General features: G+C 56.3%; 1 protein-coding gene across 1 annotated transcript in view; it reads left to right on the forward strand.

Moving 5' to 3' along the window:
* The window catches only part of PLXND1 (plexin D1), a 51,089-nt gene that overhangs the window by 30,731 nt on the left and 8,729 nt on the right, over window positions 1-11,629 (forward strand). Inside the window, exons 12-25 of the mRNA XM_011950690.1 lie at window positions 458-612; window positions 1,194-1,345; window positions 2,004-2,103; window positions 2,197-2,336; window positions 3,082-3,249; window positions 3,327-3,417; window positions 3,619-3,882; window positions 3,987-4,136; window positions 4,998-5,112; window positions 7,215-7,322; window positions 7,416-7,528; window positions 8,381-8,485; window positions 8,989-9,119; window positions 9,468-9,666. Coding sequence (XP_011806080.1) covers window positions 458-612; window positions 1,194-1,345; window positions 2,004-2,103; window positions 2,197-2,336; window positions 3,082-3,249; window positions 3,327-3,417; window positions 3,619-3,882; window positions 3,987-4,136; window positions 4,998-5,112; window positions 7,215-7,322; window positions 7,416-7,528; window positions 8,381-8,485; window positions 8,989-9,119; window positions 9,468-9,666 — 1,991 coding nt within the window. The remainder of the gene's footprint in view (window positions 1-457; window positions 613-1,193; window positions 1,346-2,003; window positions 2,104-2,196; window positions 2,337-3,081; window positions 3,250-3,326; window positions 3,418-3,618; window positions 3,883-3,986; window positions 4,137-4,997; window positions 5,113-7,214; window positions 7,323-7,415; window positions 7,529-8,380; window positions 8,486-8,988; window positions 9,120-9,467; window positions 9,667-11,629) is intronic.

The following is an 11,629-nucleotide window of genomic DNA, read 5'->3' on the forward strand; positions in this document are numbered from 1 at the left end:
TGGAGGGTTTGAAGCCCCCAGGTCCTCATAGCCCACATTACTCAGGGATCCCTGGCATCCTGGGGCCCCGCCAGGGGTGATCAGACCCACTGAGGCCTGGGTGGGATCTGGCTCTGCCACCCACAGGCCTTGTGAACTCGGGCGAGTCCCTCCTCTCTGAGCCTCAGCCTCTTCTATGTAAAGTGAGGCTGACCCCAGGCTCCCAGCTGGAGTCTCTGTGAAGGGAAGGAAATCAGTGAGGCTGGGGCTGCACTGTGCTCAGCACAGGCCCCGGGGTTTGGGGAAGGGGCTAAGAACCTCACGGGATCCTGACCCCCAGAACCAGGACTTCCTCTGGGTGGGACACCACAGTGATGGGGTGTAGACCTCTTGTTGAGCTGTTGAGTGTGGAGGGGACAGGGGTGATGGGGCATGCACTGCAGAGCGGGGCTGACCGAGCTGCCCCGTGTCTCCCCAGTCGTGGTCTATAACTGTGCCATGGGCAGCCCTGACTGTTCCCAGTGCCTGGGCCGCGAGGACCTGGGTCATTTGTGCGTGTGGAGCGACGGCTGCCGTCTGCGGGGGCCCCTGCAGCCCATGCCTGGCACGTGCCCCGCCCCCGAGATCCGCACGGTAAGCACACCCAGTGGAGGCACATGGCACCTGCACTCCGGCACAGCTCATAGACAGCGTCCACGAGGGTCCCACTCCCTGGGGACTCGAACACCGGCACATGGGTGCAGTATCACCTGTGAACAAAAGGAAGTGCTCTGCCTCACAGAGCTGACGTTTCAGTGGGGGAGGTGGACAGTAATAAATAAGGAAATGAATAAATTATAGAAGGCATTGGAAGTGTGGCGTGGAGGAAACAGCGAGGGCTGAACGTTGTTAGTTTTGGGGGATGCCATGATCACTAAAGCCACCAATGACATGACCAAACATCGCCCCGGGAGCTGACCTCAGCATCCTCCAGGAGAACCCCTAAGTAACGTCCCTGGGCCCACATGGGCTCAGTAATGCACACACATATCCTCCTTGGCAGCATAGTGACCTGCCAAGTGGCCACTGTCCCAGCCCCACCTGAGCCCCCAGACCTTCCTCTAAGCAGTGGATCCGCATGCCCGTGCCCTGGTTGGGTGCCTGTGACTGTGGGCAGAAGCCTGCTGGCCTCCAGCCTTAGACCCCATTCGCCCCTCTCTCTGGTCACCTGGCAGATTGAGCCCCTGAGTGGCCCATTGGATGGCGGGACCCTGCTGACCATCCGAGGCAGGAACCTGGGCCGGCGGCTCAGTGACGTGGCCCACGGCGTGTGGATTGGTGGTGTGGCCTGTGAGCCACTGCCTGACAGATACACGGTGTCGGAGGAGTGAGTAGCCACGGTGCCCCCACCCACCCTCTCCAGCAATGCCAGTCTCTGCTCTGTCCTCACCCCTCCCTCCCCATCCTCCGTCCTCACTCTGCTGCTTTCTGGAAGCCTGTTGCTTCGTGGCCTCAGGGACTGTGCTGAAGCCATTCCCACCACACATCCTGCCATTTCTGCTTGGGGCATCTGCTTTATCCTTCCAGCTCTGGCTCTGATGCCAACTCCTCTGGGAAGCCCTCACAGGCTGCCCTAGCCCAGCCGTTCTTCCACCTAAGCCTTGCTCTGAGGAAAATCATTTAAAATTAAAAAGGATGGGGCTACTGGCATGGTTTAGAGATCTGTGACTGGCCCAGAGGGGCCCTAGGAAATATGCGTGAGCAGAGACTGAGCTGGCTTTCCTTTTGGGAGGCCATGCGTCTGGCATGTGGAAGAGCCGTCATCTACCAGCCCGGCAGACGTTCTCATGATCAGAGACCGTCTTGTCCCAGCCCCTTGTCTTATAGTTGCAGAACTGTAGGAAACTCATGGGATAAGTTATACATAGAAGGCATTGGAAGTGTGGCGTGGCATGGAATGGGGCGATCCCTGAGCCTGGCTCCAGGGTGGCCATGGGGGCTGAGGACTGCTGGCCACTCCCACTGACCACAGCACCTCCCCTCAGGATCGTGTGTGTCACGGGGCCAGCCCCAGGGCCACTCTCAGACATAGTGACTGTGAACGCCTCTAAGGAAGGCAAGTCCCGGGACCGCTTCTCCTACGTGGTAAGGGGGGCTACAGCCCACTGTCCCGCCTGCCCAGCACGCACGCTCCTGGGGGGCTGGCCCGAGGCCCAAACACCTGCCTTCCTCCCACAGCTGCCCCTGGTCCACTCCCTGGAGCCTCCCATGGGCCCCAAGGCCGGAGGCACCAGGATCACCATCCACGGGAATGACCTCCATGTAGGCTCTGAGCTCCAGGTCCTGGTGAACGACACAGACCCCTGCACAGAGCTCATGTAAGCCTCTGGGCCTGACCCACCCCTTCCAGTCCAGAGAAATCAACGGGCTTGGGGGCTGGTGGGCTGGAGGTGACATCCTTGAGCCAAGCCTCACCTGAGTCTTCACTGGGTGTGTCCCCTAAGCCAAGCCACTTCTCTCTGAGCCTCAGTTTCCTCAGCTGGCAAGAATAGTACCAGTAATTGGAAGAAGGGCTTTGTACCAGGTATACAGTAGATGCTCCGTAAGTGATAGCTATAATGAGAATGGTGTTGATTGCACACATTCAGATCTTCTGGCTGGCCCAGGGGTGTGGTGAGTGGCAGGGGTGTGGTTGGAGTCTCTTGGCGAAACACCTTTGTCTTTATTATGCACTTATTATGTACCAGACCCTACTAACGGGCATCGCTGGGACACCAAGAGGAGCACAACATAGCCCTCAAGGGAAGGGCAGACACACCCACAGGAAGTAGGGACATCCAGTGGGATTGGGAGAAAAGTCAGTGCCTTCAGGGATCTGGGGAGAGAGGCTTCACCAGGGGTGGAGGCGGGAGAGAATACCTGGGAAGGCTTCCCAGAGGAGGTGGGATGGGGCAAAATTTGGAAGTATAAGGAAACAGCTAGGTGCTAAGATGAGTTGGGACCAGTCAAGGAGGCCTTGAACCCCGGGCCAAGTGCCTGGGCCTGTGCCCCAGGTCTCAGTGGCATTGGCGGTGGGTGAGCAGCAGGAGGCAGGCCCTGCTGATAATCTGCTGCTCCCCCAAGGCGCACAGACACCAGCATCACCTGCACCGTGCCTGAGGGGGCCCTGCCGGCTCCGGTGCCTGTGTGTGTGCGCTTCGAGCGTCGGGGCTGCGTGCACGGCAACCTCACTTTCTGGTACATGCAGAACCCAGTCATCACGGCCATCAGTCCCCGCCGCAGCCCTGTCAGGTGAGACGGGTACCCTGCCCTTCCCCCATGCTCTCTGGGGCTGCAGGTGGACTGATAGGTTTTGCCGTCCCCTGCAGTGGCGGCAGGACCATCACGGTGGCTGGTGAGCGTTTTCACATGGTGCAGAATGTGTCCATGGCCGTCCACCACATTGGCCGGGAGCCCACGGTGAGGCAGTCAGGGGCCTGATGGCTGGGAGAGGGTGGCCCAGGCACAGCCAGGGCCCTAACTGACCAGGCCTCCTCCCACTGCATCTCTTATCTCCTCCTCCTCTGCCTCTGTGTCTCCTCAAACCCCACTCCCCCCATTTCTCCATGTCCATCCGTCCCTCCTGCACCCCGGTCTTGGCCCCTGGCCCTCGTGCACCAGCTCTGCAAGGTTCTCAACTCCACCCTCATCACCTGCCCGTCCCCCGGGGCCCTGAGCAATGCATCAGCACCAGTGGACTTCTTCATCAATGGACGGGCCTATGCAGACGAGGTGGCTGTGACTGAGGAGCTACTGGACCCCGAGGAGGCACAGCGGGGCAGCAGGTTCCGCCTGGACTACCTCCCCAACCCACAGTTCTCTACGGCCAAGAGGGAGAAGTGGATCAAGCACCACCCCGGGGAGCCTCTCACCCTCGTCATCCATGTGAGCACAGAAGGGGCCAGGGTAGGCAGGGGCAAGCTAGCCAGCCTCAGCCATGGGCCTTGGGAGCACTTCTCCACAAGCGTCCTCCCCCTTTGCACCCACAGAAGGAGCAGGACAGCCTGGAGCTCCAGAGTCATGAGTACCGGGTCAAGATAGGCCAAGTGAGCTGCGACATCCAGATTGTCTCTGACAGAATCATCCACTGCTCGGTCAACGAGTCCCTGGGTGCAGCCGAGGGGCAGCTGCCCATCACAGTGAGTGGATGGGGTGCCGGAGCAGGGCAGACCCGGCCCCCACCCCTGGCCCATCTGCCAAGCATCTGCCCCTTACCCAGCACCTGAATTCACTGAGCGTTTTCACACTCAATGGCTCAGTCCAGCAAAGCAAAGCAGAGCTTTATATCCCCCCTTGACAGATGAGGAAACTGAGGCCCAAGAACTTAATGACTTGCTTGTGGTCAGTGATGGGCCCCATCTGGACCTGGACCATCAGAAACCATAAGAAGTTGTCCCTACCCCACTTGGCGTCTGTCCTAGAGCCTGGGCTGCCAGGCACCATGTAGAGGCATGGAGGGCAGGGGAGTAGGAGGAGCAGAGAGAGGCCAGAACGTGGGATCTTTTCTGCACTGTATCTCGTTGCATGCCTCCTGGGATGGGGAGCTCACTCTCTCCCAAGCAATACGTGCCCCCCCAGGATGGCTCTGACTGGGAAAGCTTCCTTTCACCTGCACCTCAGTCCCAGTCCTGCCCTCTGGGTTGTCATACCTTACCTACCCCCTGGTCCCAGGGCAGCCCTGCAGGTACCTGGGGACAGCAGCCAGGCCCCGTGAACTGCTTCCTCTGGCTCATTTACTACTCCTCCCAGGCTGTAATGATAATCACAGCCCCCTGTATTGAGCCACCTCTGTGCCAGGCCCAGGACCAAGGGCTTGACAAGCCCTCATTTAGCCCTCCCAGTGTCCCCAGGAGGTGGACATTGTTATCTCCATGTTATCAGTGTGGCACCTGAGGCTCAGAGAGGTTAGGTAATTTACCCAGGGCCACACAGCAAATGAGGAGCAGAACCAGAGTGTAAGTCTAGGAAAGCTACAACCTCTTTCCCCAACCTCTGCTCAGATCCAGGTAGGGAACTTCAACCAGACCATTGCCACACTGCAGCTGGGGGGCAGCGAGACAGCGATCGTCGTGTCCATCGTCATCTGCAGCGTCCTGCTGCTGCTCTCCGTGGTGGGTAAGGAGCCCCACCCTCAGGACACCTTGGAGGGCAGGCTTGCCACCTTTCTCCAGCCCCTCTGAAGATTGGCAGATGGAGGAAGGCAGGATGGGATGGGGCACAGCTTGAACAAAGGCTTGGCCATGGGAACAGGTTAGGCACCCAGAGGTCGGGGGAGGTGTGCCCCGGCTCTAGCACCAATGGGTAGAAGATGTTAGATGGCTGGGGGATATGCTGGGCCCAGGCCAAGGTCCCTGAATCTCAAGCAGAGAAATTTGGAACCATGTTCTCCAGTCAACAGAGAGCTACTGAAGGTACTTAAGAAAAGGTTACTTAGGGAAAATTAACCTACATGTTTGGTGGGCTGTATCGCTGTTAAAATAATGGTCATGAAAGTAATAGACTCGATGTAGCGGAGAAACTGGAGCCATCATACGCTCCTAGAGGGAATAAAACAAAGTGCAGGTGCTTTGGAAAACATTTTGGAGTTTCTTAGAATGTGAAACATAGAATTACCCTATGACTTACGAGCCAGCAGTTCTACCCCTAGCTATCTGTTCAAGAGAAATGAAAACGTAGCCACACAAAAACTTATACACACATGTTTACAGCAACATTATTTATAATAACCAAGAAGTCAAAACAACCCAAATGTCCATCAACCAATAAATGGATAAATGAAATATGATCTATTCATACAATAGAAAATTATCCGTAAAATATGATCTATTCATACAATGGACAGTTATCCATAAAAAGAAGTGGAGTACTGATCCATGTCACCATGGGCATGCACCTTGAAAATATTACACTAACCGAAAGAAGACTCACCGAAGGCTGCATATTGTATGATGCCGTTTATATGAAATGTTTAAAATAGGGAAATTCATAGAGACAGAAGGCTGAATGGTGATTGCCAGGGACTAGGGAGAGCATGAATGGGGAGTGATTGCTGAATGGCTATGGGTCTTCTTGAGGCAGTAAAAATGCTCTAAAGTTAGTGGTGATGGTTACACAACTCTGTGAATATACTAGAAACCATTGAATTAGGCCAGGTGCAGTGGCTGATGCCTGTAGTCCCAGCACTTTGGGAGGCCAAGGTGGGTGGATCACTTGAGCCCAGGAGTTCAAGACCAGCTTGGGCAACGTGGCAAAACTTTATCTCTACAAAAAAATACAAAAATTGCATGGGCATAGTGGCACGAGTCTAGTCCCAGCTACTCAGGAGGCTGAGGTGGGAGGACCACCTGAGCCTGGGAGGTAGAGGCTGCAGTGCACTGTGATCGTGCCACTGTACTTCATTCAGCCTGGGCAACAGAGTAAGACTCTGTCTCAAAAGAAAAAAGAAAAGAAACCATTGAAGTATACACTTTAAATCACCGGATTATATGGTATGTACATTATATCACAATAAAGCTGTTTTATTTTTAAAGTGAGTATATTCAATGCAGAAAATTTTTGGAAAACCTGAAAGATGATAAAAGGAAAAAATACCCATCATTAGTACCCTGTGTATTTTTGTATATTCCCTCCCAGTCTCTTTTCTGAAAATACTATATATTAATAGATGTTTTAATACATTATATATACATTCCTCCCCACCCCAGAAAAGGTTATAATGTAATACTGCTTTGTAATCTGCTTTTAAAAGTTTCTTAATTTACAAGTAACACCTGGTCATTGTAGAAGGAATAGAAAATGCTGAAAAGCAGAAAGTAAACAGAAGTCACCCAGAATCTTCCCACCCAGGAAAGCCACTGTTAACCACTATTTCACACACACACACGTATTCCTGTTTCTTTTTCTTTTTTTTTAAGTGGGCTACACAAATTCTAACAGAGCTGTAACACTACACATTTCTTTTTCTAACAACAGGTCATCAGGCATTGCTTTGCTGGCCATTCCCCAAGCCCTCTGCCCAGGGGAGAGCTCCCCGCAACTCCCCACCCCCCACCCCAACCCTGCCCAGGAGGGAGACTGCAGGGCCTCCTCCCACACCCTGCCCAGAGGAGCTGGAGCTGAGGCCAGCGAGCAGAGCCCCAGGCACTGCATACAGCAGGCGCCAATAAAAGCTTTCCAAAGGGCACTAGAGGCCTGACTTGCCTCTCCACTGCCCGCAGCCCTATTCATCTTCTGTACCAAGAGCCGACGTGCTGAGCGTTACTGGCAGAAGACGCTGCTGCAGATGGAGGAGATGGAATCTCAGATCCGCGAGGAAATCCGCAAAGGTAATGGGCTGGGACCCTGCAGGGCTGGGCCTCTGCTTTCCCTCCTGGGGGATGGGTTCTCGGGCCACTCATGGCTGTCTGCATGTCCCCCAGGTTTCGCTGAGCTGCAGACAGACATGACAGATCTGACCAAGGAGCTGAACCGCAGCCAGGGCATCCCCTTCCTGGAGTATAAGCACTTTGTGACCCGCACCTTCTTCCCCAAGGTCAGCCCGAGCCTGAGTCTGCCCCTGAACCTGTGCCAGCCACCTCAAGGCAACTCTCTGAGCCCTGCCAGCCTAGAGGGTCCCTTGAGCAGTGCCAAACCTGCACAGCTGTCCACAGCCGTCCTGGCTACTTGCTCTGGCCTGCCACAGAGTGGAGGGTTGGAGGCAGATTCTTCACTCTTATTCTCTGCTCACTTGATGTTTAACTGTCCATACGGAAGCCAGCTATAGCCCCACTCTCCTGGCCAGCTGGGCCTGCCTCTCCCCTTTTCAAGGTGGGGCAGAAGCGGCCAGGGCTGTCCCAAGCCAGCCTCTCTCCTCCCTGTGCCTCTTCCCAACCAGGCTTCCCTTGGTCTCTACACTCCCTCCTCCTGTCCAGTGGACTCCTGCCCCACCCCTTCCATGCCTGTCACGCCTCCCCTTGCCCTTCCAGGGTCCACTGTCCTCACTCCCTCCTAGTGGTACCACCCTCCATCCCCTGTCCACACCATTCCCCACAAAGCGGCCAAAGCAAGCCCATGTTTGACTACATCATTTTTCACGAAACCCTCCAGTGGCTTTTCCCAGCCTCAGGCTAAAGCTCAGACTCCCAGCCTTTCTGCCTCAGTTTCCCCCATTGCACATGGAGCTGCTTTTGCTTCCCCTTAAGCCTTGTGCTGTCTGGTGTGGCCATACTCCTGGAATTCCACAGCCCCCGGGCTTGGCCCACTGCCTCTTATTCCTTTATAGGGAGCTAATTCTGTGCCAGTTTCCCCCAGCAGCCCAAGCCGGTGCCCTTTCTGTATGAGTGACCTTTGCATGCCAGCAGGGGGTGTCCAGCCCCACTGAGATGCTGGGGGTCTGCCTCTGCAGTGTTCCTCCCTTTATGAAGAGCGTTACGTGCTGCCCTCCCAGACCCTCAACTCACAGGGCAGCTCCCAGGCACAGGAGACCCACCCACTGCTGGGAGAGTGGAAGGTGAGTACCCCCCAACCCACACACAGTGGGCTACTTCAGGGCATCCCTGCTCCTCCCTGGGTCCCCTTTCCAGTTCATCTAATGCATTGATCCCTGTCATGTGGAGGCATCTGCCATTGTAAGGTATTGAGGCCTCCATCCCAGGAGGCATTCAGGCAGCCATTCAGGGTGTTCTACATGCTGCCCCCCAAGGCCAGGTAGAGCAAACAGGATGGGACCCCCCTGTACACCCACTCCGCCTGCTGCTTAGAAAACGGAAGGTGAGAGTCCCTCACACTGGGATGCCAGGTTATCTCCAGGCACCCTCACCCTTCTCTGAGCCCCACTTTTCAATTCAACCAACCCATTGTTCCGTATCACAAAGGTTAGGAGGCATCCACCATGGAAGGTAATGAGCTCCCCATCCCAGGAGGCATACAAGCAGCCATCATAAGCACTGGCTGTTTAGGCTAGGCAGGGACACTGGGCCCCTCTGGACACTGCATCACCAGTTGCTCCCACAGATTCCTGAGAGCTGCCGGCCCAACATGGAAGAGGGAATCAGCTTGTTCTCCTCGCTACTCAACAACAAGCACTTCCTCATCGTCTTTGTCCATGCGCTGGAGCAGCAGAAGGACTTTGCGGTGCGCGACAGGTCAGGCTGTGATGGACTGGGGTGGGGTAGGGAAAAGGAGCCTGTCCAAGGCCACACAGCATCAGGTCCTAGGTCCTAGGGCTCTGGGGCTCCTGACACCCCCATATTCCAGCCCTTCCTGGGCCTGGATGCCCGAGACCTTGGCTCACGGGGCACGGTGGTTGCTGCGGACATAGAAGAAGGTGGCTGTTTCTCCGGGAGGATTCCAGCCCCACTCACCCCTTGCAGGACCCACCCACACAGGCACTCCTGGGACCGCTGGGCCCAGGGATGAGGCGTCACTGAGACCCTGGGACCCACAGCTCCTAGGGCCTCAAGGCACAGCTGACACCTGCCTCCTGCTCGCAGGTGCAGCCTGGCCTCACTGCTGACCATCGCGCTGCACGGCAAGCTGGAGTACTACACCAGCATCATGAAGGAGCTGCTGGTGGACCTCATTGACGCCTCGGCCGCCAAGAACCCCAAGCTCATGCTGCGGCGCACAGAGTCTGTGGTGGAGAAGATGCTCACCAACTGGATGTCCATCTGCATGTACAGCTGTCTGCGGGTGAGGCCGCCCGGGGACAGACAGAGCCCAGGCGGGGGATGTGGCAGGGATGCAGCAGCAGTGACCCCACGGCCTCCCAGGCCTTCCCTGGCACCCTCAGGCCAGCTCTGCCAGGAGGGAGTGTTGCATGAGACAGGCCAGGCCTGTAGGACCTGTTATGCAGAGCGGGGAGCCATGGCCCAGGGGAGGCCTGGCTGGCTTGCTGCAAGGGCTCAACAGATGCTTGGGGCATAACAGAGGTTGTGTCAGGGGCCTTGTCCCATCCGTGGTTTGCTCAGTCATCCACCCTTCCCTGCTCGGGATTCAGGAGATGAAATCAGCCCCTGGCTGGCCCTTGAGGCTCTCCCAACCCTAGGGGTGAGACGTGGAAACAAACAGAGTGGCCAGTGCCTTGCAGCAGAGCTCAGCTCATGAGGCCTCCGTCTGTCTGGAGGCTTCAAGGTGGCTTCCTGGAACAGGCGACCCTGTGCTGAGACCTAAGAGAGAGAGCCAGGCGAGGAGCGGTGGGGAGGGTGCTCCAGGCATCAGGTACAGCAGGAGGGCAGAGGCCAGGAGGAGGGGATGTTCATGGAAGGAATGGAAGGAAGGCCAGAGAATCTTCCAGATGAGAGCGGAGGCTGGGAAGAGGGTGGGCCTGGTAGCCAGGGCCTCCTGCATTCTGCCAGAAGGACCCCCATAAGCTGTCTTCTGCAGAGCAAGGGTTGCTCAGCCTCTGGTCTTGTCCCACCACCCAGCTGCCCTACAGTGCCAGAGGCTAGAGGGCTGCCTGGAGGATTGTGGGAGAAAGGTTCTGCCTGGAGCCCAGAACCAGGGCCTCAGATGTTCTGGTTTTTTGTTGTTGTTGTTGTTGTTTAATTTTTGAAGAGATGGGAGTCTTGCTTTGTTGCACAGGCTGGTCCCAAACTCCTGGCCTCAAGCAATCCTTCCGCTTTGGCCTCCCAAAGTGCCAGGATTACAGGGGAGAGCCACTGCACCCAGCCAGGATGTCCTGGGCTTGAGTCTGATCTTTGGCACATCCCAGCTGTGTGACTCTGGGCTACTCATTGCCCTCTCTGGGCCTTGGTTTCCTTCTGTCAAATGGGGCCTCTGCCCCTGAGCCAGGGGCTTGAGGGCCATGTAGCTTGAGGGAGCCCCACAGCTCCTCCTGGGGGAAGGGGGTAGTGGGGTGAAGCAGAGGCAGGGCCTGGGAGGGGCCATTGGGGTGCTTCCACCTTCCGCGGGTTGCCTCACTGTCGGCCATTAGGAACCACAAGGGCCACTGTGGATGGACCCTGGACCTCACTCCCCTGGCTTCCTTCTGTGATCTCAGCCAGGCCTTCCCCTATGAGCCTGTTTCCTCCTCTAGAAAGCAGGGAATCAGTGCCTCCCACGCCCCAGACCTGGAGAATTGGACCAGGACTTGGGCTGGCAGGCTGCCTTCGTAATCTTTGCCAAATCTGCCTAATACTATTATGTACTTAATTTTTCTTTAAATCCTTTTTGGTGGATAGTTAAGTAAAACTATCCCAGTAGAACCTGGGTCCCTTGCTGGGCAATGGCCTTGAGAATCAGCTTATGGCTGTGGGTCCAGCAGAGCCACTGCCTGGAGGGCCACCCTTGGAGATGGGCAAAAGCAGGGACATTGCACCCCATTCCGCCTGAGACTCAACGGTCATCAGCCTGCGAGTGGGGTCGAGGCCACATCGGTGTTCCAGGTCCATCTAAACTCACCCTTGGGGCTGCCCACTTAGAAGAAAGTCACAGGCTTGGGAATCAGCCGAGCCAGGTCCGATTCCTGTCCTGCCGCTTCCCAGCTGGGTGACCCTGAGCAGGTCACTTGCCCTCTCTGAGCCTCGGCACTGTTGGCTGCACAGTAAAGATGATACTGCGTATCCGGAAGGGTCGCTGGGATGAGGCAATGAATGCCCCCACCCACAGCTGGTGCTGTTTTTTTTTTTTTTTTTGAGACGGAGTCTCGCTCTAT

The sequence above is a fragment of the Colobus angolensis genome, unplaced genomic scaffold, assembly GCF_000951035.1.
Source record: "Colobus angolensis palliatus isolate OR3802 unplaced genomic scaffold, Cang.pa_1.0 Scaffold31, whole genome shotgun sequence".
NCBI lineage: Eukaryota > Metazoa > Chordata > Mammalia > Primates > Cercopithecidae > Colobus > Colobus angolensis.